This window comes from Corvus hawaiiensis, chromosome Z (assembly GCF_020740725.1).
Source record: "Corvus hawaiiensis isolate bCorHaw1 chromosome Z, bCorHaw1.pri.cur, whole genome shotgun sequence".
Classification (NCBI taxonomy): domain Eukaryota; kingdom Metazoa; phylum Chordata; class Aves; order Passeriformes; family Corvidae; genus Corvus; species Corvus hawaiiensis.
This window is the reverse complement of record NC_063255.1, coordinates 53314146-53341016: the sequence shown is the minus strand read 5'-3', so window position 1 is coordinate 53341016 and position 26871 is coordinate 53314146. Positions and strand designations below refer to the sequence as shown.

At 39.5% G+C, this 26871-nt stretch overlaps 1 protein-coding gene and 1 long non-coding RNA gene across 6 annotated transcripts in view; one reads left to right on the top strand and one right to left on the bottom strand.

The window, feature by feature from the left end:
* TRPM3 (transient receptor potential cation channel subfamily M member 3) overlaps positions 1 to 26871 on the top strand; it is a 272291-nt gene that overhangs the window by 235125 nt on the left and 10295 nt on the right. For all 4 annotated transcript variants that reach the window (XM_048290665.1, XM_048290663.1, XM_048290664.1 and 1 more), the window contains 6 exons: positions 1805 to 1933; positions 3294 to 3545; positions 8842 to 9016; positions 18573 to 18723; positions 19268 to 19467; positions 20619 to 20751. In XM_048290665.1, coding sequence (XP_048146622.1) covers positions 1805 to 1933; positions 3294 to 3545; positions 8842 to 9016; positions 18573 to 18723; positions 19268 to 19467; positions 20619 to 20751 — 1040 coding nt within the window. The remainder of the gene's footprint in view (positions 1 to 1804; positions 1934 to 3293; positions 3546 to 8841; positions 9017 to 18572; positions 18724 to 19267; positions 19468 to 20618; positions 20752 to 26871) is intronic.
* On the bottom strand, positions 1478 to 26272 carry LOC125319470. 2 transcript variants are annotated; one of them, XR_007200747.1, is made up of 4 exons: positions 24941 to 26272; positions 21923 to 21960; positions 13920 to 13988; positions 1478 to 1909 (listed from the first exon to the last, which is right to left on the bottom strand). It is a non-coding gene; the product is annotated as an uncharacterized LOC125319470 (long non-coding RNA). The 2 variants fall into 2 exon arrangements; XR_007200748.1 differs by having other exon boundaries at positions 13924 to 13988.

The following is a 26871-nucleotide window of genomic DNA, read 5'->3' as shown; positions in this document are numbered from 1 at the left end:
AAATGTTTTGCAGTTTTGAGTACATTTGAATTGACATAAAGAAACCTGCCAAAACCAAAGCCAAAAATTGCCAGCATTTCAAAAGAAAACCAGGAAGAAGCAAACCTAGTTCCAGTTAGATTCTTGCAGTTTCTGTCCCCTTTGTAACCTCAATGTCCTTATTCTTCTGCCATACTGACTGCAAGTGCTCACCAAAGGCTGCTGAAGTAGATCAAAGTAGATTTCCTGATAATTAGGAATCAATAAGGTCTGAAAGGAGGAGTTAAGTAACAGTATCACCCCACTTTTTGCTCTGTGTTAGAAGGTGTTATTTCCACTAGGGAGGTGGGTATCCAGTTCTGCCTGTCAAGAGGTTCTGCTAACTCTGGTGTCACCCTACGTGTTGGCCTACATCAACACTACTCTCCATTTCCTTTAGGAGTGGCAAGGGAAGACCAGCCTCCAGACCTGAGCATTGCAATCCATCATCCCTCACAAACTGAAAGACAAATGAGTTCATTTCCTCCTCTGTTTTATGCAGGCAAGAAGTCGTGCTTCAGCTATCTGGTTCCTCTGTACTGATAGATGCGGCCAATAGAAAGAATTCTCTAAAGTGTCCTCAACCAGCAGCTGGAACAAAAGCCAGAACTCTGTGGCTTTTACACAGAGTAGAAGTGACGTTCTCTAACAAATACAATAGGACTATAAACTCTATTCTGTGATGTGCAGAACAATGAAATAATCCTACCCAAAAGTCTCAAGGCCCTCTGTGGTTGTTTCAGCTTACATGTGATCCCATGTACACAATAGCTGTAGCACACAGTTGAGAGAAAAAACTGAATTCAAATATAGATGTATGTAATACAGCTTTCCGTCACAATGACTAAATGTTCATGCACAGAACTGAGTCATCTTTTCTATGACTTATATTTAGCCTTAAGATGTATTTTTTTTGTAGGGCAGCTGTTTGAAAGGCCAAGTAGACAGGCAGGTGGATTCTGGCCTCCGCAAACCCCAGCCACACCCCTGCTACAGCCCATGCTCCAGAGTGACACTTAAGTTTTTCTGAGCTTTATGAACTTGATGATGCAATTTGCCTGACTTGTCTTCTTTTGACAGACCATTTAATTACATTCAGCATGCAGAAAAAAAAAAAGGAAAAAGAAACTAAAAACTTAATCTACACTTTCTTCTGGATCAAAAACTAAGCTGGAAGGTGAATATATTAGGAAGGAAAATAAAAATATTCCCACTAAAAAATTTGCAAAAAATATAAGGCAAATGAATGCATGGCTATGCCTGGCTCCTTGGTGCAGCAGTGTGAGTAGGAGTAGCAGTGTTTTGGGGAGGAAACATCCTATAGGTTAGGTCAGTACTACATTGGGTAGGAAAACCTCTAATAAAGCCTAAAATCCTCTGTACTCGGAATGTCTCTCAGCCCAGGTTAGGTGAACAGGTGAAAAAAATACAAAGGAGGGGTGTTAGAGGACTAAAGACTTTTAGAAGCAGATGAGGGAGAAATCTTCATGTAGGTTACTTAATTGGGTAGTTGACACAGTGGTATTAGAATTGCCATCACTGTGGGATGATCCAAGGAAACTGCATTAATAAAAGTTTTTTTGAGGAAACAGATATAGCTGGAAATATGTGCATGTGTTTTGCAGATTCCGTACAGTACGCCATCTAATGTGAGCTTTTTCAGACAAGCCAGGACAGTCTTACTGTTCTTTTGTCTGTGAAACTCTGGTTACAGTAGAATCAGGAATATCAAATCATATCCAAGAAACTATCTCAATTTTATTGATACTGATTTTTTTCTTTACAGCTGGCCTACATAGGCTACTTGATGCTGTTCAACTACATCGTGTTGGTGAAGATGGATCGCTGGCCATCTATTCAGGAGTGGATTGTCATCTCATACATTTTCACTCTGGGAATAGAGAAGATGAGAGAGGTAAAGTCACCCCAACCAAGAAAGACAGAATAAAAAAGGAATAAGTGCGGAGTTTGGTTGGTTTTTTTCATTTTAATATCTGATTTTATTATTTTTCTCAGGCTACATTTTTATGAATGAGCTTACAAAATTGCCCTTTTTTTTTTTCAGAAAGGTGGATGGATTGTTAAAATAAAAAAGCAGTAAAAAGATCTATCTTCTTTAATTTTAAAATGAACAATTCCTTTCTTCTTCTTTCTTCTTCTTCTTCTTCTTCTTCTTCTTCTTCTTCTTCCTCCTCTTCTTTTTTCTTTTTCTTTCTTTCTTTCTTTTTTCTTTTCTTTTCTTTTCTTCTCTTTTCTTTTCTTTTCTTTCTACTTTATTTTTCTCTCTCTTTCTCTCTTTCTTTCTCTCTTTCTCTCTTTCTCTTTCTCTGTTTCTTTCTTTCCTTCTTTCTTTCCTTCTTTCCTTGTTTCCTTCTTTCCTTCTTCTTCTTCTCCCATAAAATTTCTGTGTCCAAATTTCAGTGTGATGCTCATTAAATAGCATTCACAAGTACGGGATGATCTTCTAGCAAGTCTTAAAGGTCAGCTAAATTCCTTGAAATGTGGCTTTTTAAAATTTTTATTAATTTGTCAAGCAATAGTGTGCATCTCCCTAAGGGTGCAACAGCAGACACAGAGCAGAGACAGAGAATTTAAGGTAGCACTCAGTCTGAAAAGAGAGCAAAGTGGCTCTGTTAACCCTGCCTCTTGTGGGCTCTCCCACTTGCAGCTAATGCTGTCCCCTTTCACGAGCCAAATGTGCATTTATTCCACAGTGACACCAGAGGCCCAATTCAGCCCTAATGTGAGTGAATGCAAGTCCCATTGACCTCACCTGAAATAGCACATTTGTACCCCTGGGCTGAATCTGTTACCAGTTGTGTTTGTACATTCTGAAGCCAGTGCTCTGGAGGACTAGACTTGGTCATTTGTTACACATTTTAATACAATTTTTTTTAAAGCTTCTTTAGATGTAAATTTTTTTGTAAAAAAAGTCTTTCTATATTTTACCCTCTGTTCCAAGGCTCTAAGTAGGGTTAATAAATTTGAAAAACAGAAATACATACATATATTTCTTCTGATTTCATGAGAATTTTAGACTGAGCGATCACTTTGTCCTTTAAAGTATCTTGCACATAGATAAATGTTAAGAAAGGTTGAAATGGAAGATTTCTGGAAAAAAAAGCCCAGAGAGTACCTGAGATATTTGTATGATAGGGGTCTATCAGCTTTGCTTTTGGCCTGTGTGGCATATATCTGTCTGTTTACTATAGATTTCTTCAAGCTGAAATTAAGACAGCTCAGCTCCTTTCTTCTCAATTTCCTCTGTCCTTCAGATCCTCATGTCAGAGCCTGGGAAACTGCTGCAAAAAGTCAAAGTTTGGCTCCAGGAGTACTGGAATGTTACCGACCTCATAGCTATCCTGCTGTTCTCTGTTGGGATGGTTCTCCGCCTGCAAGACCTGCCTCTCCGGAGTGACGGGCGTGTGATCTACTGCGTCAACATCATCTACTGGTACATCCGGCTGCTGGACATCTTTGGCGTGAACAAGTACTTGGGGCCCTACGTCATGATGATCGGGAAAATGGTGAGAGCAGTTGGCAAACCCCTTCTGTGTTTGACTGTGTGTTCTGGGCTCAGTGTCCGTAGCCAATGACATTGCTGCAGAGTTACCTGGATTTTTTTTACACATCAGTGTTTTCATGCAAGCTAGAAATCAGTGCCTTCTTGAATCAAAACCTCCAGAATTGAGGCCCCTCAGAACTGAGGATTAGATTCTTCCTGTTCTATTAGATGATGTATTGTTTGTCTTTCTCTGAGATCACTCTTCAACAGCAGAGCCACCCTACACCCCTCTGTGCCTCATTTGCAGAAAATACAAAGGAGATTTGGTAATTATAAAGGAAGGTGGTTTGTTAATGCTTAAAAAAAAATTGTTCAGATGTTTAGTACCCTGAGCCTCTCTAATAATCATGGCGTGTTCACTATATGGTTATAACTATAATGGTTATGATTAAGACTGATCCTTCTGTAGTTTGATCCATATCCACATGCTCCTCCATCTCTTAAGTCCAGGTGTGTCCTTGTGACATGAGAAATCAGTTTGTATAAGTGTGCCCTCACCACATCAGTTGCACACACCGTAGCAGGAATATGAATAGCTTGTGTAATAGTAAATGCATGCAGGAGTAATCAAGAGTCATTTGCTTCCACATGCATAACTTTTGATTTTTCAGTTTTTAATTTTTATGTTTCAATAGAAATGTTGCAATTAAGCATCTTTTTGCTTGAGTTAAAGAAAACGGCTGAATTTACAGATGCCTATGCACACATCCCTAATATTTGGATACCTGCACACACAGCTAATACACGTGTTCATGTTTCACGTGCAGTTATCCAGTTTTTCTTGTGTAAATCATGTCTGTTTCATGCATTTTGGGGTTTGAGAGCTGGGGTTTTCCAGATAGATTAAAACCCCTTGAAGCTGGCTTTAAGTAAAAGAAAGTAAACTGAATATTAACTCTTCTAAATGGAATACTACTGCTGTTTGCTATGTGACAATAATCAGCAAGTCCAAAGAGGCTGACTGTTGTAATTGTCTTACAATGGCCCTTAAAGAAAAGATTCATCCATCCTCACCATCATAAGAAAAGGAGATGTATATGAGTGCATGGACTAAAATATCTCCTTGATATTACATTAGTCACAACAGGCTCAGTGAGCAGGTATAAAACTGAAATGCAAAATATACATCCAGTTACACTCCCTACCCAACAGGTGACCAGAGAACTGTTGTCTTATCCCCTCAATTTGCCAGATTTCTACTGCAAGCCCACAGTGGTGGGTTTGACAAAGAAAGAACAGGTTAGTGAAAAAAAAAAGAGAGAGGGAGAGAGAGATTGAGGGAAACCATGAGAGAATGAGATAGTTGAGTTGTTATGTCCTGAAAAAAAGATTTTGGAGTGTCCTTCCTTCAAGAAAGCCTGTAGGTTGTTGACATGAGGTTTTGCAGAGCTCCAGAGTAAAAATACTCAACAGTTCTTGTTGGAGGTTGTTGAAAAAAAAACAGCAGGACCAGAGAAGAGAATACAGATCAAAGGGAAAACACTGTCTTAGCAGGTTTCTTTCCTGCTGCATTTGGACTATCTTTCCACCAGTGGATCTGGTGGTCACTGGGGGGCTTACACAATACACATTGTGTAAAACTTCTGAAAAAACATCTACCTTTCTACTCTGCTTTATTTTTCAGAGCTACATGCACTAAAAGTTTCAGAACTGCAGTGCTAACAGAGGCAGTGTGAGCAACAGTTCAATACTGGAGTGGCCACAAATAACAAACTTCTAGTAGTCAGTGTTACAGGTGGCTTTCTGTCTCTACTTTCTGTGGAAAACAAATGCAGGAAAATCACTAGCCTCTGTAGGCTCAGCACGTGCATTAAAAGGTGTTGAATTTAGCTGCCAAATTGTTCTGAAGCCCTGGGTTGTTGCAGTGGGGATACTGTAACACGCATATATCAAACCAGGAGTCCCGTGGAGAGGAAATATATATGGACAGACAGAAATAAACATTCAGAGATGTTTATTTCTCCAGCCGCATGGCCGAAGCTCTGCTGAGGAACTGTTCCAGTCACCGGACCAAGGGTCCTTCTGCCCGCGCAGGGAACACAAACCAACCAATGGGAACGAGGCTGAGCAGGGGCAGGGAAGCCCCGTGCCTGTGCCCTCAGGGCCCCTCTCCCAGGGCTACATGGCGGGGGAGGGACCCCAACACTGGGTGACTGTTAAAGGAGGCAAATTATTCTGTTTTATGCCTTCCTGTTACTTGGTTTTCATAGTTTGCCCAACTTTCCACGCACTTAAGCCACTCTGACACATCCCTTTTGCCCACCATGCAGTGCACAACCAGTTTGAGTTACACACATCAGCCTCTCACATCTATTTTCTGACCAGCTTACTCTCTTGTTCAATGTCCAACTCATGCACTCCCTGGTAGCTGCACCTGCTGGCTCCAGGCTGCTCCATGGGCTCTCATGTATAATTTTGTTTAAATCACGTCTCTCTACCTCCTAGTGTTCTGTCTTCCAAGTGGTGTTGAAAGTTCAGTTCAGCACTGTGCAGGACATCGACAGAGTAAGCACATCACAACTACTGAGATCCTCAACAGAGGATCAGGCATATTTAATGCCTGAGACTTTTTCTTGAGCTTCTATCATAAGTTTTAGACTCAGGAGGAAAAGGATGACTTTTTCTCTCTTTCCAGTGTTGATGAACTTTCTCTTCACCTGCCTCTACTCTGCAGTCAACAAAACAGCTGTAATAAGTTTTACCTCTGGCCACTCCGAACAAATATGCAAGTGAAATTAAGCAAGGGGCAGGAATGGGTTCAAGTGGTTTAAAAGCAATAGGCTAAAGCAAAGATGAAGATACAAGGAGGAAACTGAATGGCCAAGCTTATTATTATCTACTGATTTCAGTAACAGAATATGCTTGTGCTTTTCTGATTTCTGCCCAGTGATAGATTTAATTTCCTTCTATTCAGGAATGAAATGAAATTACTGTGGAATGTCAGGAGAGTCAGAGGTATATCATTTCCTTTAATGTGCGGAAATATCTACATTTTCTTACCCTTTCTGCAAATACAGAAGTTGAAATACAGCCAACTTCTTCATAAAATTGTACCAAAAAAAATACTGTGTTTTATCACTTTTTTACACAGGTGACTGATGAGTTCTTCAGAATGATTGAAATGGCCATTGCCCTGCTAAAATATCAAGTGTAATTTGACACCACAGGCCAAAGGACCTGATACAATGCTCGTTAAAGTCAGTGGAAACTTGCCCATATATTTCATTGTATTTCAGACAAGTTACTGAGTTTAGAAGATACCCAACTGAAGGAGGGAAAAGCTAATATGCGTCTTGAATAGAGAACAGCACTGAAAATATTATTTCTTGCAAAATGAGGTCAAACCTGTGGGCTTCCTGGTCAAAAACCCTTGAAACATTTAAGAAATTGCCTTAACTTGCCTCAAAATGCTCATTATATTTACTTGTTTGTGTGACATTTTAAAAGAGTTATTACATTACATCATATCAAGTTATGTATTGCTATCTGAAACAAAGTTTGATTAGACAAGAAAGGAGGAATCAGGTTTCACCTTATGCTTTGTTCCCTGAAAGCAGTAAGAACTAAATATGCTTATGCAGTTTTCCCATTTCAGGATGCTTTCTGAAGTACAATAATCTGGAATTTGTCTTCATGAAGGGATATTTTTTGAGAAATTAATGCCCTGAATTAAATAGGAATGTTGATGATTGACTTTGCTGTGTTTTAATTATTTAAAACATTTCTTTTTCTCTCTTGTGTCCCCAAGGTTTTTTCTTTCTTTACTGCATTTTTTATGGACCTCAAGACTTCTGTATTCTCCTGCTTTTTTTTTCACTTGTCCTTGGTTCCTTCTTTCCACCTTCCTGATTCTCTCTTACCTGACCCCTGCTCTGCTGGTGCCTTTCTCCTACAGCTTCTCTCTCTAAACATGAGCATACCTTTTCCTCTTTGCTACCTGTAACACTCTTTCCTCTGTTACATATTTCCCCAGTGTTACTTTGACCTCAGGTTGCTTTAAAATTGAACAACCCCTGCAGCAGTGCCAGATCCATCTGCTGCAAGTGGGTCCCTCTTCCATCAGCTCTTGTCATGAGCAGCACTGCCCTTGGGCTGCAGCAGGTCCCCCATGGAGCCATAAGGCCACCAGCTGAGGTGTAGGTTGGTTTCATGGCTCTCTTGCAAGGAAGGCTGAATTCAGCTGAGCCAGAAAATGCAGAGACTGGAGGGAATAAAACTCATAAGGTTTAGAGGCTTTGTAAGTTGAGTTTTGTCTAGAGACGAAAGTTATGTCCAGAACTATGAAAAACAGCTCAGTTGTAACAATTCTAAAGACCTGGCAAGTCTTTAAGTAAAAGTTTTAAAGGGATCTTACCAGGGACTTTACAGGATTCTCAATTTTTTTTCACATTCACTTTGGTTTGTAAAGCATCTCTGCTGTAGCTGCCTGATGCCCAGTGTTCTGCTCCCTTGAGGGCCTTTTCTAGAACAGGGTTTCTTCTAATCTTCGGACTCTATTCAGCATCTTGTAGGATTGCTGTCCCGCTTTTTTCAGGAACATTTTGAATGGGTGGATACTGTTTGCAAGCACTAGTTAATCTTGGGCGTGTGCTAATGAGGCCCTCAACAGTGGAGGAGAACAGAGCTCACTGTCTGTTATTTGATTGGGTTTTGTTAATATGGCATTTGTCAGACTCCCCCACCAAGCAGATTTTTAGCCCAGGCAGTATCACAGCTTTCCTTTCTCACTGGTTACCACCATGGTGTCCCTTATGTTGCAGTAACAGGCTGTTCTGCCACCCGTTTCTCCGTATGTTAGTTGCGGCTCCCTTTGCTCCAAGACTATGAGTACCAGTGAATAAAATTATCCATGTCAGTCCTTTTGCTTAGGTACAGTTGCCACTTGGTGCCTATAAACAATACATCATCTCACGACCCTTGCCCAGACCAGGCTGCTGATTCCAGTGAACCTATATTCTTGTTGAGGCAACTGGGGTGAACAGATGGTACTTTGTATTTTCAAGCCTATTCATAACATTTGAATTGTTCTTAAAAGCGACACTGGGTAAAACCAAGGACATAATAATACCACTTCACTTCTTTGAAAAATATTTTTTTTATGTGTAAACAAGAATGGCTTTTCAAAATTTGTTTTTAAAAATTCTGTTTCTAAGATTCACAGATATATTTTTTTTTTTGCAGCATATAGTAATTAGAATATGGACAAATAAGTTCCTCTAATTCTTGTCCTTTCTCTCTCTCTTTCTCATTACATTCAGATGATAGACATGATGTACTTTGTCATCATCATGTTGGTGGTTCTGATGAGCTTTGGTGTGGCAAGACAGGCAATTCTTTTCCCCAATGAGGAGCCTTCATGGAAGCTGGCGAAAAACATTTTTTACATGCCTTACTGGATGATCTATGGGGAAGTGTTTGCAGACCAGATAGACCGTAAGCAAGTTTATGATTCTCATACTCCAAAGTCAGGTACCCAGCTTTGATCAGATGATGTCCTATTAGATCATGTGTGTTTGCTCAATAAATGGCTCCAGATAGAGGAACTTCTTCAACACAGAGAATGGTTGCAAAAATATTTTTTCAGCTAATATTGGGGTGTCAGTTTCACAACATGCTTCTGACATCCCTTTTAACTGGAAATCTGTAATGCTACATTATCTTGCATATAAAGAAGATTATAAATGTGTCCTTTTTACCAGCTTGGTAACAGGAATCTCCTTCCAGGTATCCAGCATGAATTTGGGGGTATACCTGGGACACAAAAAGTCACTTCTTTTTTTCTCATCCCTTGGTTTAATTTTAGACTTAAATACTTTTTATCTAACTTCATATTGAACATCATGTCTAATAATTGAGGATTAGACCTTTCAGCACCTGTCCTTCATGAGGATCTAATCTGATGAGTTTTCTTTTCTCTGTTACCTTCTCAGTGCCACCTTTAAGCTAAACCCTGTGATGCAATTCTTTGGGTCTAATAATTAGATCCATTATTAGAATATTACTGCATTTATTATTAGAAGGCAAGACTGTGCTCACACCAATGCAAACAGGAAAAGAGCCAGTATTTAAATATATTACCTCCTCAGGATTCATGGGGTAGGTGATCAGGAAAATGCTGGTTTTCTGTTTAGATTCTGTTTAGTAAATCTTCTGGTGCCACTCGTTGCATTACCACCAAATGAGAGAGGGCGTCATGAGAAATTATGCAGTAGATGACCAAACTAAGAACCACAATGTTATCTTTTGCAAATACTGTCATGTAGCTGATGTTCATCATTCCTACTTAATTGTGTGTAAGTCTTGGCAGCATTTGGAAGTCAGTACCTTTTCCAGTGGCAGATGGCTTCTATTAAAGCTCTGTTTAGGACATTGTATTTTATTCTATGTACCATTTTAGGAAAGGGCAGTATTTTCAAAATTTATTTGTTTCTTGTTTGGTATTGATGAACTTTGAATGAAAAAAAGATGTTTCTTTTTGCTGAGCTGGTTAAAAGTAGTAAATGTATCTATATGACAAATAATATCCCCAATTGAATATAGTTGCAGATGGATAGATGTATATGTATCCCATGGCAGATATTTCAGCAGTTTCATGTTCTTTTTCCTGGCTAGCACTGAATGTTATTGTGCATACAGATGAAGCCTCCTTTTTATCTTTACTCCCCTACTTGGTTTTCAGAGGCAGCATGGCATGCAAGGAAGTAAGCAAGTATCTATAATGACAAAATTTGTCACTATGTTTCACTTTTTACCCAATTCCCTCATTTTTATCATTTTCCCTTTTCTTTTATTTTTAAAAATTCATTAATTCCAAAGGCATAATAGTTGGGGATATAAAACTTCATCATGCTCCGAAAGCATATTAGAGAGATAAATTTTTGTATCATTAACCTATGACTTCCTTCTACAAGCAGAATTCTGTCTGTCCCTCTACAAGTGGCCATTTATTGATATTGTACTAAGTAACTACCATAGTGCAACAAACGTGGAAATTGGCTGAATAAAGTGTTCTTGTTTTGGTTTTTTTTATTGAAAGGCTGATTACAGTTTAGAACCCGGAACCTTAAGAAACTGAAGGGTCCTTGAATGAAGCATGGTATTTAAGTATGAAAACTGGGTTGCAGGCTGCACATCCTTGCATGAGGATTTGAGATTAGTCTTATGTGTTATTCAGATGCACAACATTTAAACCGTGAAAAAAGATGCAGAGTAATTACTTCTAAAACTTAGAGAAAGCAAACTTCCTGGCGGCTTCAACTCCAGCTTTTAAATATAGACACGTTGTTTTTCTACCTGTGTCAAGGAAACTCGGAGTTGCAGCAAAAGTGATGATGTCAAAATGAAAAGCAGCACCTACTTCCTCCTTCCTGAGAGGCAGATGATGCAGGGAATTAGTATCTGCCACTCTTCCAGCACAAAATGTGTACAGTATGTCATGTCTGTCTGACGCTCAGTTGTCTCAAAAATGTTACCTGTGGAATAGACTGGGATGATGAGCAATGGTTGGTGATGATGTTAACACAATCAAAATGACCCAATGGACACCCAGAAGGTTTTACTGGTATACTCACACTTTTTCAGTATTTAAAAATTTGCTGTTATTTATATTTTCCATGTTGTTCTAAGCTAAATCAGCCACTGTACTCATGTTAGAGTGCTACAGTGTTTGTACTTTCTCAAATAAGATAAGCGTGTTCTTAAATTGTTATGCTACATCTAAACTGAAATTTAACTCTGTGGCTTAGAGCACATTATTTTTTAATCAGTATTATTTTAACAAAACAAAAGGGTTGCTTTGTGAATTTTGTTTGTTTTTTTGGTGTTTAATATTGCTACAGTATAAGCAAGTTTGGGTTTCAGTAAAAGTGCTGATCATGGAGAGGCATGTTGATTTGAGCCACTTTCCTGGAAAACATCCTGGTATCTGAGAAATGTACAAAAATGTGTGCTACTCTAACATTTCTAATTTACTTTATTTTTGAAAAATTATTTTTATCTATTTAATTAATTATTTTTATTTTATTTGTGAAGCATGCCATAAAGGCTGACCAGATACAATGTCTGGATCCACCTCATCTGCTGGCAGCCTATTCATCCAGTGGGTCTACTCTCATTTTTATTTCAACATACTGCTAAATGCCTTGCTCTAAAAGAGTGTGTCATATGTATTTATATTTTTTACCCATAATTTCTGTATTCATATCATTTTTTAATGGAAAACATGTTATCTGGAGTATGTGTTAGTGTTCTGTTGGTATGTGATCTCATCTTCAACTCAAAAGTGAGGACAGATTACATCCTCACTTCTGGGATTATGAATACATTATTCAGTGGTGGTACTTATTGTCAGTAATGTCCACAAATACTATATACCTACAAATTTCTGACTAAGAATCAGTTGTAAAGGTGGGGGGGAAGGAGAGTAAATCTTTTAGCTCTGTGTTCATGTTTTCGGGTAAAGTCAACAAAACCAGCAAAAACAGTCTCTAAGTAGCTCCTCTGAGACTGACAGTTCATCACAATATGACAACTAAAAAATCTAAAAATCTTGTCATATTAAGCAGGTGCTTCATATGAAAAGATGCAGAACTAGAATGGCCAGCTTCAGTAATTCTTGGATAGAGAAGACAGTGTGAGAAGTAAGAACCTCTGAATATGCCTAAAATATGCTGGGGGAGGAGCCACAGACAGTAACACGTGGAAGAGTGACTGCTGCTAGCAATGGAGAGATCCTGAGTTCCTGGTGCTCTTTCAGTCCTAGCTATCCATTAAGTCCACAGCCCAGCTCCATATGGCTTTGGGGAATGGGGGACTAGAAAAGACAAACTTTACTATCACAGTGCAACCATAATGGTCTTCCTCTAGGTCTTTGAGCAGGAAATGAGTAGAGTATGATCTATAAACAAAGGAGGTGCAATTGCGATTTATTGGACCATATTGCTCCCACAACTAAATCCAGCTATTCGGCTAATTCCTTTTAGCTGATCTGGCACTGACAGAAGGTTACACATACCATGTTGTCTACTCAGGAAGTTTTAGCAATTACATGAAACAGTCTTTGGAAGTATGTAAAGATCAAGGAATAGTCAAGCACTTAATGGAAAAGTGGAACCAGTCAAAATATTAGTCCAAGTGAAACATCAGTAATGACTGAAACTACCTTGGGCTGCTGAGTTTTGACTTGGGCCTAGAAGACACCAGCTAGCAACTCTTGGGATTCAGATAAAGGCCTAAACCGGAGAACTGAAAGCAGGCAGTAAGCTAATCAAATTTATGAATTATTTAAAGGTCAGGAAATGAAAAATTAATATATTTCAGGAAAGGAATAATAATAAGAGCTTGATAAATTGAAAAAAATTAGACTGATATCAATTATGTAGTTAAGTAAAGATATATTATTATCCACTGATAGCTGGGGGAGGAAGGAGAATCTGAATCAGGGAGCTGGTGGTGGCACATGCAACTGTCTCGCTGTTAGGCTGTCTTTCCTAATCCATCTGAGCCTTGTGATGCCCAATGGGATCCATGGGGAAGCAGCCAGCCATGTAACTGCTTTAGTGAATGCCTGTCCAGAAGTGGATTTCCCACAAACACTGTAAAATCTCTCCCTCAGTTCACCTCACTTTGGCACTTGTGCTGGCAGTTTTAGCCAGAAAAATCCATAGCACAGTTTTCACATGTGAAGAGCTTTGTTTTCACCTTACAAAACTATCCATCTCTCCAGAATACTATGGATACAGAAGGATATAAAAAATACTGAAGAAGAAAGGTGAGCTTGCTTGGTAAAAAAACATGTAGGTAGAGGAAATAAATGCCAACTTGGAAAACAGCAGTCATCTGTAGAAGATGAACATCAGAGCTCACATTTTCCTGTATTCAGAAGGCAAAGCAACTGAACGTGCTGTTAGTCAACATGGCTTTGGATTTTTTTGGTTTGAGAAGTTTTTCAGATTTTCCTGGTGTCTCACAGGTTGGATTTCCACCTGGATTTTCTTACCAGCTGACAGTACTTCACGTGCCATCTGGAATCTGAAGATCAGTCTGAGTTGTGTTTGTTTCTTGTGTTTACTCCTTTTTGGAAAAATGTACCTAGTTTAAGAGAAAAAGATGGGGCCTCCTTCTCTTTCACTTGTATTGGAGGAATATCAAGTAACCAGAATGCAATTGTTTCAGAAGATGAGAGACAGTTATACACAGGTTTTAACTGTTCAATGAACTTCAGAGGAAATTATAATTACTACAAAAGGCTTTTTAAAAATTCCTTAAATTTCATAATCTTTTAGATTTGTTTAATTTTTATAATTCTTGAAAATTTCTTAGTATAAATGAAAATTACATACTTATTTCATGCTTTTCATGACTTGATAGGAGCTTCCTACGAGGCCCATCATTTGCATGGCACATTCTGGAATCAGAACAAACATAGCAGCTCTGTACAAAATAGAATAAATCAAACCTGTGGCAATACTTTTAACATTGTTAGACAAAAGTAGTGGATAAGATTTTTGCATGGACTACAAACAATTTTGAAAGTCTCTCTGGCCTAGATTGTAGCAGTATTCCCCTAACGAGCACTCCTGATGTTGTAACTTGGATTCTCTTTGGTTGGCTATTTTTAATGGGGGGAGGAGGAGAGTAGGAGAAGGAAGAAAGCACTAGAGTAAACAAGAAAAATGCAGGGATTTACTATAAATTATTATTAAAATAGCAGCAGATTGAAGAGACCGTTCAAAGTCACTTTTAATGTGGCCTGGGGCAAGAAGCAACGTGTAACATCAGGATGGTGTAGTTAAAGAAACTTTCTTGAAGTAATGAGATATTATTCAACTCCCTGGATGTTTCTACTGATGAACAGAGCAATCCTCTGAAATTTGTAGTTCACAGATTTCAGTATTTTCCCCATCAGTGAAGAAGTAAAGAATTCTAGCAAAGGCCACTTAATATTTGGGGGGGGAGGGGGATATTTATCAGCCTGGTAAGCTGGTAAGGTTGCTTAGACATTTGATTTTAAAATTTTAAAACACTTTCACATCCTTTGGGTTCATTGTGGGTCAAAATTGGAAGGTGCCTATATACTCATAAATAGGGTGATAAAAGCATTAAAAATATCCAGGGTTTTTTTTAATTGTTTGTTATTTGGTTACACTTATTTGTTTCTACTTTATTTAGAACTGTGAGTGTAGGAAAACATTCCTCAGTTTCTTCTGATTTTAAACAAATCAGCTTGTATTGTAAAAGTGCTATCCATTTTTATGTGAGAAGTTTTCATCAAAGGCAAAAAGCTATTCAGTGACAGAGCTGTTCAATTATGCACCTTGGTCTCTTCATTATTTCCCACACCTGCTTTGGAAGGGTGCAGCTGGGGGAAGAGTCATGACACAGAAACTTGCAAGCATCCTTTGCCAAGCCCTCCGCCCAATGCAAAGTAAAAGTGAGCAGTGCCCATGTCATTACAGTAATTACAGCAAGGAAACTAATTCTTCCTGAGCTCTGTCTCCACTTCAGGCCTGAAACCCACAGAGGGTTGAATTACTGGTTTTTTACAACTGTTTCCTGGACAGGAAAGAGGAAGGGTTAGGTATGTCGCAGGAAAGGCCCAGCCGGAAACTGTAAGTGGGAGTCAGGAAGGAAAAATAAGCATGGAAAGAGATTGTGAAAAAGGAAACAAGGGATGCAAAAAGTCAATACATTTACAGGTGTCAGGATGCAATGTTTGAAAGCTGAATGAGGTTAATTTGTATAATTGAAGTTAAAACTCCAATCATTTACTATTTTCTAAAGCCTAAGTTCAGGACATAATGTCTGGACTTTATCCAATGGCCTGCAGGTATCAGAGTGGTTGGGTTTTTCAGCTACCTGAGATTGGCATGTCGTTATGCTAACAGAATTTTCTTCAGTAAAGCATTTCACTAGAATTAAGTATTCTGTGGCTTGTGTTAAAGCAAGGCTATAATGTAAAACAGATGAGTCAAGTTTGCACACGTTAATATTGTGCTTGGAAATATATTACAATATATTACTGCAAGTATTACAAAAATTACTTCATTTCTCCAAAAATAATTAAAATGTAACGTTTCATGTTACACATGAAAGGCAGTGCAGATTCCTCAGGGGCGAGGCACAGCACGTGAAAACTCTGGCTTTATGGAAGCCTAGCATTACCAGCGTGGAGCAGTGGGACACCGGCGCCGATCAAACAGGCACCCGGCACCGCAGAGCCCTGCTGGGAGTGAGGCTCCAGAAAAGGCAGCGCAGGGGTGGGTAACGAGACTCGTGCTGAGTAAGGAACCACGATCATGCAGCATTCTGCTCCGCTCGTCAGTGAACCTGCTGATGGAATCAGGTGCTGTGGTCTGAGCTCTGAGCCCTGCAGCCGTGCTGGCAGCCGCGCAGGTGAATGTGCGGATGGAGTGGGAAGTGGGAAGTGAGATACCCCAGGTTACTGTACCAAGGAGACAGGAGTGCTTGGGACTCTGCGTACTCAGGTGGGGAGGCCAACTGTCCCATAGCCAAATCTTCTCTCAGCTTACAAACAGAATTCTAATTTCTCAAATTTCTCTTTCTGGTTTCCTCAGAGTAATTGTTCTAAAATGCCCTTAATTAACTGGGGGGAGAGGGGAGAACATTGGAAAATTAATGTCATAGTTTAAAGATGAAAGATGTTCAATGATGTGCCGTGGAATGACTTCTGCATTTTGGACACGGGTCATTACATTTTCTTATGCAGCTGAAGATGTGACAATTAAGTGGTGGCTTAGCTCTCCATAAGTAAAGCAAGAATTGAGTATTCCCATGTTATTTAAAAACTGTACCCACAACAGAACATTCAAAAGAGAAAAACTTCTGCAAAGCTTCAGGACAAGCTGAACCGCAACGGGTATATAGAATAGATCATTTCTGTGTAGGAAATCTTATTTGGCCATCACTGGGTGGCATAAACCAACAGAGATTACCCAGTTGTAAGCAAGTAGAGCTGGAGAAATATTTTTTGTCTTCTTAGCTAATTTTTTTTTTTTCCAGATTAAATTCTATGGTTTTTTAGGGAAAAAAAAATGGGATAATAGAATTGGAACCAGAATTGGAGCTGAGTTTTTGATCACATTGGTCTAAGGTTTGAAAAATGCTTTTCAAAATTTTCTCATTACTTCAAAATATATTATTTCTTCTGTTTTCAGCACAAAAAAGGACAACAGGTTTCATCAAATGATACTGTGATTGTTCCATCACTGGTGAAATCATTATGGGTTTCGGTTCTGTGCTGTATTGGACTTTGTAGATCTGACTCAATATATGAGCAAGCTAATATTTCCACACAAACAGAGATGTAAGTCCCAGATTGAGTGCTGGTAGCAAGAGGTATTGAACAGTCCAGTTTCTGCTGGGTGAAGGCTGAGGGCACAGAGCTCCACACTCACAGCAGTGCACTGACGGTGTTTTGAATGTCTACATGAAACTGCTGCTTGGACCAGTGTGGAAATTAGCACCACCTCAAAATGATCTGCAAAGTGATGCTTACTGAGAAACAAAGAACTGCATATTCTCAGCCTGTTCCAGTAATAAAATGTGTTTTTGTAAATAGGAAGGACTGGTGACACCATGTGTCCAGAAACAATGGAGTTGCTGGTAAAAAAGCAGTGTTGCTTGTATCTGACTTGGTAATTTTTTTTTTTTTTTTTTTTTTTTTTTGGTAAGTTGAAAGTTTTTGGAGGGGTCATGTAGTCCTGTATCCCATATGGTTACAATATTTCTGCATGTAGTAGGTAGGATCTATGTGCAGTGCCCACAAAGTACCAAAATCACACATAATGTAGTATGATTGCCAGAACAGACATCCACAATTGAATTTCAGGCTCAGTGAACCAAGTTCAGAAGGACTTTCTTGAGAAGATGCAATGAGTGGTACTGGAAATACGGATTTGTTGCCACACAATAAAATTTTATGTATGGCATCAGCAAACTTTGTTTTCCATGAAATCAGTAGAAAACCCCCATTGATATCAGTAGGAACTGAGACAGTGCTGAGCACTTTAGAAATTCCTCATTTAACCTTCTTTTTAATGGAGATGGGGGGAAGCTAGCTGTAGTGCTGTGCAAAATTTACTAAGATGATTTGTATATGTAAGCTGCTTGCTTCCATTATTTTCTTGAAGAGCTAATTATGAAGATACATAGAACCAGTAGGACTGAGGCTAGAAAGACATAAACTGAACCCATGCTTATAAATGCAGATTACCCATCACTGCACCTGAAGGCATGTTAAAACACAAGCAGGGAAAACTATTTCACCATGTTTTCTCTCCCCTTGCTTCAGTTCTACAACATTAATACTGAGAACATTGTGATTCTGATGCATTTGCGAAAGAAACAGGTGGTGTCTCTGCTGCATACATGTCCCTTTACCTGGTACAGTAAAGACTTGATAATCTCCCCCACTGTTTCTAGGCATGCAGTCAAGAGTCCTTAACAGCAGAAAGTCATTATGAGTATGTCCTAGAGGGGCTTGAGACAGTGCAGTGCTCAGCAATTTACTTTCATGGACTTCCTTTTCCGTTTTTATCACATCCCTCTCAATCAATAAAAAAAGAACAGGTTTTCACCATTAAAGAAATAATATGCAAGCTTTCTTGTAGGATTAAACATTTCAATAACTTCATTTGCACAGCCACTAATTACCACAAGAGTACCATGGTATTTTGTATTATGTATGCAGACAGGCAGCTTACTCACACCAGGCATGTCTCCTGCAATTTTTGAGGGAAATATCTTGATACCCATGGCACATAACACACAATAACAAGAACTGCAGCCTGCAAAATCTGTGATTCCAAGCATAAACTTCTGGGAGGGGGAATGTCAATGCCATTGTTATTTGGAAGATATTGCCTTGGCAGGCAGGATGTTATAAATATTTAATATTTCTGCAAAAACTACTGAAAAAATAAGATTCATTCCCATTTTGCATTTTTTTGTTTTCAAATTTTGTTCCCAGCACCTTGTGGTCAAAATGAAACCAGAGAAGATGGCAAAATAATCCAGCTACCTCCCTGCAAAACAGGAGCATGGATCGTTCCTGCCATCATGGCCTGTTACCTCTTGGTAGCAAACATTCTTTTGGTGAATCTCCTCATTGCAGTTTTCAAGTGAGTGAAACATTGCAAAGTATAGACTTGGGGAGGGTGCACATTGTTCACAGCCTATGAAGACTGCTGAGCTTTGGCTTTGGCTGGGAAATATATTCCGAGGATGTAAGGGGGAGAGGGAAAGAGGCTTGTCCCAGGAAACGAGGGAAATGCCAAGTTTTTCACACTGTGCTCATTTCCAAGGACAGACACCTAATGGGAACCAAGGCAAAGAAGCCAAAAAAAGTTCCGTTATGGCATCATTCACTCTCAACAGGGAAAACAAGAGTAAAAATACTTCCCCATCTCAGTGAGTTGTTTTAAGACTCAGGGGTTGTACAGCACAGACACACGCAGTCATAAGGTACTTCAAAAAGGCTGATTACCACTCTGCTTTGCCCAAACACAAACTTACTCTTTTGTTCTGCTTCCTGTTTTTGTGACAAGGAAACATTTGCCAATATTATTGAAATGTATCTAGTTATGATGTTGTCATATCATCTTTGGCGCAAAGTACCCAAAACCATTTTCAGTCTGGTGTCATTTTCCTCTTCTTGCCTTCTAGCAACACATTTTTCGAAGTCAAATCTATATCGAACCAAGTTTGGAAATTTCAAAGGTACCAGCTTATCATGACGTTCCACGAAAGACCTGTTCTACCACCACCTCTGATCATTTTCAGCCACATGACGATGATATTTCAACACCTCTGCTGCAGATGGAAGAAGCATGAAAGTGACCCAGATGAGAGAGACTATGGATTGAGTAAGACTTAGATAATGCACAGAGGGGATTTTCCAGTGCCTTTCATAATGGCTAGTGTTTGACATGCATGAAGTCAAAGTCCAGCACCTTGATAGCCTTCCCAGCAAAACAACAACTTTTACCTTCAAAAACCGTACCTGAATAAGTTAGTTTTACCTGATTTTCCCAACCCTTCATTCTCTTTGGAATGTTAAGGAGGCTGGGTTTTTCTGGAAATTCTTTGGGGCTGTTGCCCAGTTTGTTCCTTCAAAGCAAAATGTTTGTTTTGCTGTTACTAGGGGTCAGTTGTTGCTGGAATTTGTCTCACTCCATCACACTTCCAGCTTTATTTTTGAAAATACAGAGGGAGCATTCCTACTTTTTGAGCAAACAGCACATACTTCCCCTGAGCACACATTTTGCCTAGACGAGCTGCGAGATGGTGCAAAGCGATTTTGTATACACATTCTCTCCTTGACTCTGACTCAGATTGGAGAAGTGGTTTCTCAACATGCTTTAAATGAAGTCCCATAACCATGATGGAAAACCTGCCAGATTATTTTGATAACACTTTCCTCTTCTCCATCTAATTCTTCAAGGCAGAATATCTCTACCTTGCCCAATGTACATGCCAGAGCTAAGGGATGTGCAACTCTTCCCAGCATTAGCCCATGCCACAGCCCATTTCTCTGTGAGGAGGGAGCAGGAGTCACGTGTGGCACTGTAGATGCAACCAGATGGCTCTCCTCCCACTCCCATCACACTGCTGCTGGCAGATGTCAGTTCTTGCCACGTCAGACAGACCCCTGTACTCCCAGGCTCTTTCCTAGTAGTCTGCTAATCTCATTACATATCTGTTAGGTTACAGGTGGGCTTTGGCTACCACCATCTGTCCAGGACCTGACCAGCAGCTGTGTTTAGATCTCATGTAATCAAAACATATTCATGTTTGCTCAGCATTTGCCTGCTTAACTGCTTCTATCTCCAGAATCATATATAACTAAAGCCACTAATTCCGTAATTAGCAGCATCTATCTGCTTTCGTATCAAAATGCCAGATAAATTTGAAGCTTTCTTTTGAAAGTTTAGTCCATGAATTTCACAAATAAGAGTGTAGTTAATTTCACATGTTAATATTTGCCAAATTCGTATTTCTCAATTTTTTCCCACAGAACTTTTCATAACTGAGGATGAATTAAAAAAGGTCCATGACTTTGAAGAGCAGTGCATAGAAGAGTATTTCAGAGAAAAGGATGACAGATTCAATTCCTCCAATGATGAAAGAATCCGTGTCACTTCAGAAAGGTGCACTTTTTTGTTTGTTCTCATAAGTTGATCTGGAAATGTGTTTCTGTCACCAGTCTCACTCTTCCTTTTTTTTTTTTTTTGAAAAGGGAAATGAAGTAGTTTTGGTAAGTCTTAATTTAAAAATAAAGTGATAAAATGTGATGAGTTTATTTTCTCTTTTTCTGGGGTTTTTTTTCTGAAGTTAATGTGTTCAAGGTCAAGCTGGATGTGGCTCTGAGGAACCTGGTCTAGGGGAAGGTGTCCCTTCCCATGGCAGGAAGGCTAGAACTAAATGATCTTTATGGTACCTTCCAACCCAAATAATTGTATGATAAGTTTTGTAAAGGGACCTTTTATCCAGTTGTAATAAAATATAACCGATGCAGTGAGAGGCACCAATTATGCTTACACTTCAGTTCCTAAAGCAGAACTTTGGGGCACAAGGTGTCAGAACAAAATGGAAGAGTAAATTAGAGTTCCTCAATGAAAACCATGACTTTAGGGTTTATCTGTGAGCCATTCAGATAGGGAGCAAGCCTTGTTTCAGGACAGCCTGGCTAGGTAAGCTAGTTTCATTGGGACCAATGGCGACATGGATTTTAAATGGAACAAGACATTTCACCTACGGCAATGTGCAGAGGAAAAGAGCAATACAGTAATTAAGTGGAAGTTGCCAGTCTTCAAATTCACCAGTCCTAAAAATTTCTAGGTCTATTGATCTGCTGTGGTGCTCACATGCTTTCATGGAAAACTGCTGAGCTCATTTTTAGAGGACAGAGTTTGTGTTTGATTCATAGCACTTTTGCCAATAAATATTTTAGGGTAATATCCTGTAAGATATTTATAAAATTTATGAACCAGTGAATACTCCAATCCCTGAAAACTCCATTTTAATTTGGATGACAGAAGTCAGGCAAGTTGTCATTTTCATCATTTACACAGATGTAACACTCTTCTCCTTATACATAGTCTTCCAGCACTGCCCCTGATTCAGCTATGCCTAAACTATGTTTTCTGTAGGCAAGGAAACATGCTGTTAATTTGGTTTGGAAATAAATCTATCCCAGAGCAGGATTAGAAGATACGGTATCAATTAAATACCTGCATTACTGAAAACAAAAGCAGTCCTAAAACATACATTTTAAAAAACTATATTAGAAGGGAAGTTGGTAAGGCATGGAATGGTTACCTCATAAAGGATGGCCAAGTAATCCAGCATTACTGGGTCTGGAAGAGACAAATGAGGGATGAAATTATAGAGGTCTATATAACTATGAGTGCAAGGCAAAGGTGAGCAGAAATCCATTATTTGCTGTCACACCCAGAACAAGATATAGGGGAGCAACAGAAAAATTTATCAGGATCCTGGGTTCAAAATGAACAGAAAAATAGGTGATCTTTTTTTCATGCAGTAAGTAGTGTAACACAACAAATTTTGAAAGCTGGAGAGGTCTAAAAGAAGCTGATGATGTCAGCTAAAAGGCTACATGCATTCAAACAAGACTAGACAAGCTTATGAAAGAGAAATCCAGTAAGGACTGCTAAATGCATAGAGATCATGTTGAGCATATAAAGTTCCTGAGCAGAAAAGATTTAGAGACTGGAGAATATGTAGGGGGAAGAATTACACATACTTCAAAGTAAGACAGTAGCTAAATTGGTCTGTGGTCCAACTGACTACCTTTTTTTCTTGTGTTCTGATAGTCTAGTGGCCACAGAACTGTCCTGAAAATCATAGATGCAGGTTCAAATCTCTGAGTATAGGTTTTCTTTTGGTGGCCAAGGAAGGAAGGGGTATGTTTGAAGACCTGTAAATAAGAAGTAATCTAGCTGGGTCCTCCCCTACATCATGCAAGTGTTGTAAGTCCTTGAAAATGAAAACATAACAGTCTGCATTTTCACTCTGTGCTAGCCCTATTTTATAGGAAAAGAGCCCTTACCTCTAATTTAGATGAAAAACTTAAAGCACCTTGTTTCAGAATGAAGTTCATGAATATGAATCCTAAATGAAGACAAGCACCTGAGCCTCACAGAGAAATAGCTCTTTAAAAATCCATTTACCTTAGTCAGTAGTTTAATGTGGAGACTAGCGTGCCCCAGCTCTGCAACAGAGATACAAGCAGTGACCCCGTGGGGTGCAGAGGTCACTCCCAGGCCCAAGTACACTAATAGGGCTTTCAGCAATGAAATCCCAGCTGAATGCAGTTCTTATAATAGGTCTGAGGAATATTTAAAATATGCTAGAGGAGTCAGGGCTATCTGAGTATCATACATAAACACATTTTAGAAAAAGGATGCCTGGGTCTGTTATTTTGCCTGCAGTCATGGCCAAGTCCTCTTAAATCTAAAACACTTGCATTGGTTCCAGCCAGGACAGGGTTAATTTTGTTAATTTTTGCAGTAGCCAGCAGGGGGTGTGAGGACCCTGAGGTTGTTTGATACTACCTCATGTCATTGCCACGGGCAGGGGAAAGGGACTCTTGCTTCTTGAAGAGGAGGGATTCCTTCTGGTCGAGAAAACATGGTGGATGGAACAGTCTGGTATTGCTTGTTACCAGGGCCTTTTCACTGTAAATAATTTCTTTTTACACCTTTCGTTGTAATTTTGTTGCTGTTACTGTTTGTTTTCTTATCTCATTGCTATTTCCAGTAAGTTGTTCTTATCTCAACCTGTGATCTTTGCCTTTTGTGCCTCCAGTTGGAGCAGGAGAGGGGAAGTGGCAGCATGGTTTCTAAATTGCAGAATACCATTCCTAAACCATGACAACACTAAAAGTATTTTTTGTAACCTGTGGAACGTTCAAATATATAAAATCCAGATTTGCCCTTTAGAGTTTCCTTATAGAGTTAACATTGCACAAGTAACAAGATGCAGAACAAAGAAAGCAGAGAAGATGCAAAGCTACAGTTTCTCTTCCAACATCCATTCATTAGCCTGTAGAAATAGACTAAGTATAATACCCATGTTAAAGCCATGAGATACCAGTTTAGTCATCTGTCCAATTAAGTCAGCTTTTTGTGGTATAAAATTGAACCAGAAAACCCCACAAATGTGAGTGAAGTTCTTCCTAAAGACCTTTCATTTTCAAGAAGCTGAGCATGCTGTTAGGCTCAAGAGGGAAGGGCTAGGACAAGCCCTGTGTGACATAACTGCACCTGGACCTGCACCTGGACCAGTCACTGCCTTCACTCGCCCCTATGCATGTGTGATAATGCTCCCCCCTTGTTTGAGCAGCTCCTACTTGCAGCTGGGTTCATCAAAGTACCCCAGGTCCTGTTAGGAGAAGGAGCAGCTGCACATCCTGCTTACAAAGCCCAATGTACCTGGAAGAAGGAATAGGGGGCAAGCACTGGAGGGGAAATGTAAGATGGGAACAGAGTCTTGCTTCCAGTCTCGATGGGTCCCAGAGACAGGTTAGGGGCTCAGGAAATCAAAACAAGAAGAGATCCTGTTTCTTGATGCATTGACCTGGGTGTCAGTGAACAATTTCACTACGCAGTCAGTGGCTGTGCTGGGGCAGGACCACGGTGTCTTGTCTGACTCACCTGCAACAAGCTGCTGTTTATACTCTCACCTTGGAATAGTCCACCCTCGCACTGTGTGGGCCTGCTTCAGTTCAAGAATCTCTTAACTTCTCTTGTAACAAGGGACACCACAGATGTCTCCAGATTTGATGTCACCAGACAGAATCCCTCCTTTACCTGATCATTTCACATTCAGAAATTAAAAGCGTAGAACAGCACTTGATGTTTGTCTTTCCTTGACCTCAAGTACTAAGCAACTCAGAGGGGTAGCTGTTGCTGGGAGAGTGGGAACTACAGGCAAAGTTTATTAAAGAAGCCCTGCTGCTGACTCTGATGGGAAGAAAGAACTCCACTGTGTATTTAAACTCCTTCACAGAAAGGGGGTTAAATGAAGGTCAGTCCTTCCTTAGCCTTAGATTTTGGCAGCAGTTTAAACTTAAGGAATCACCTTCTCTGGCAAGTTCTAATGATGGCAAATCAGGTATATTTATATTTAAATGAATTATTTATTAAACAGACAAAAGATAACAGATGAGAAATCTTGATCGGAATTAGTTACTCCAAAGTATATGAGTAAAAGAACTCCTAGTAGATTACAGCATAAAACAGTGCACTATATCAAGGTACCTATATTAAAGCTAGCAAAAGAAGCAGTATTGATTAGGAGTTGAATGTAACTTACCACCAAAATGAAGGTAATGGACCTAGGTGCCTTCACTTTAACCCCTGGGGAGTAACCACGAAGTAGGCTCCTACTCATGGGAGAAGCTCCACACATTTCCAGGAAAACGTATACAAGATTTCTGCATTGCGAAGGTTTTGTGTGGCTTTTATAGTCACAAAGTGAGTGGCTGTCAGTCAGAAATTCAGCCTATCTTGCCAGATCTCACTTCAACAGTAAGATTTTTATTGGCAGTTGGGAGATGCCAATAAAGATGCCAAGTGTTGACCCCATGGCATCAAAATCATTCAATACAAGACAGTTCGTGCTGTTTCAGTTATCTGACTGGCTAACAAACTACAGATAAGCTCTTGTGGGGGTGAGATGCTCTGCTACAGTAGCCCACTAGCTGGGATCTCACCCAGGCATGTAGAAGTAGCATCGGGTTACTGATACATATCAGAGGGAGTTATGGACTAAGTGGAAAAATATAAAGCAGTACAAGGCTGTAAGGCGTTTTCCTTGAATATATTTATCAAAGCAGGCATGGTGAATCTCCTGGAGACCTGTGAGGAAAGCAAAGTTGGACAAATTCACTTCATTGCAGTGAAAGAATCACATTTTTGGAGAATCTTTCTTTCTAATTACTGTATTACATCTTGACCAGCACCAAGCATGCATAATATGATGGAAAAAGACTGCACTATTTTTCTTGATCTGGCATGAAGCCACTGAAACAATCACTTTAGTAAGCATTTGTTCCATGTGGACAGGTCTCAATTCTTTTCATACCTGTGCAAAATCTCTTGTTGATTTCAAAAGGAGCAGAGTCACATCATAACAGTATTTGAAAAGCAGATAAGCTGGTTAGAGCAGATATTATTAGGTCATCTTTGGTACTCTGTTGTATCCATTAGTACAGCACTTTATAATCTGCAGTGCAATTACACTTACAGCATCCGTGTGGATGATGACATAGCTATTATCTTGATTTCAGAGCTGGCAGGCTGAAGTGCACAGAAATAGCTTTATATTGGTAAAAGGGACCTACCAGGCCCACCCCCACATGAAAAATGACAGCAGGAAAGGTCTGTGACTCTGGTGGCGTCTCTCTGTGGGCATAAAGGGTTAACTGGTCTTAGGCTCCAGTGGGAATGCAGCCATGACAACCCAACTTCCTTAGCCTGCAAAAACCACTGCACCTGGGAAAACTGGCTGGCTGCTTGCATCAGCACTTACCAAAAGATGTCAAAGAGGGCAAAGTACCCTGTTACAGGCTTGATAACTGCTGTCTGTTTTATTTTTAAAAAGCATTCCACCATCACCTATCACAAGCTCAGTGGTATCTCTGTAAGTGACTTTCATGTCAACAGCCTTTGTGGCTGCTGAAAAAGATTTTGAAATATAAATGATGTCTTAGAAATGGACATAGGTCCACAAAGAGGCTTGTGAACCTAATTCCAGCATTCGATTAAGAGGTCTACTTCTAAAAAGAGTGCCTTACTCCCATTAAAGAATTATTTAATTAAATTATTGATGAACTGATGTGCAAAGGTTAAAAATAAATAAGCCAAAATGAATGCCAGCAAAAGTCATAATCTCCCAAACTGTAATTAAAAAGGCATATCACAAGTAATATAAAATCTTTGCCAGGTTCTGAGTTATTGAACATTATCCTGGTAAAGTCCACATTTGTTCCACTATTAGAAATTTTTGAGCTTCAGCAGCACACCTTGATGCATGTTTTACGCATAGCCTCCTCTTTTTCTCTTCTCATTCTGTTGGTATGGCTTTGCACTTTCTAATACATTGAATAAATCTTGCTGCAAGGAAAAGCACTGGTGCAAAGGAGACATCATAGATGGATATTGTGAGATTTGCTAAAAGGTTTATACTTGCTCCTGAATACACATGGAGAAAAAAATCCAAAGCAAACCTTGGGCATTCTTACT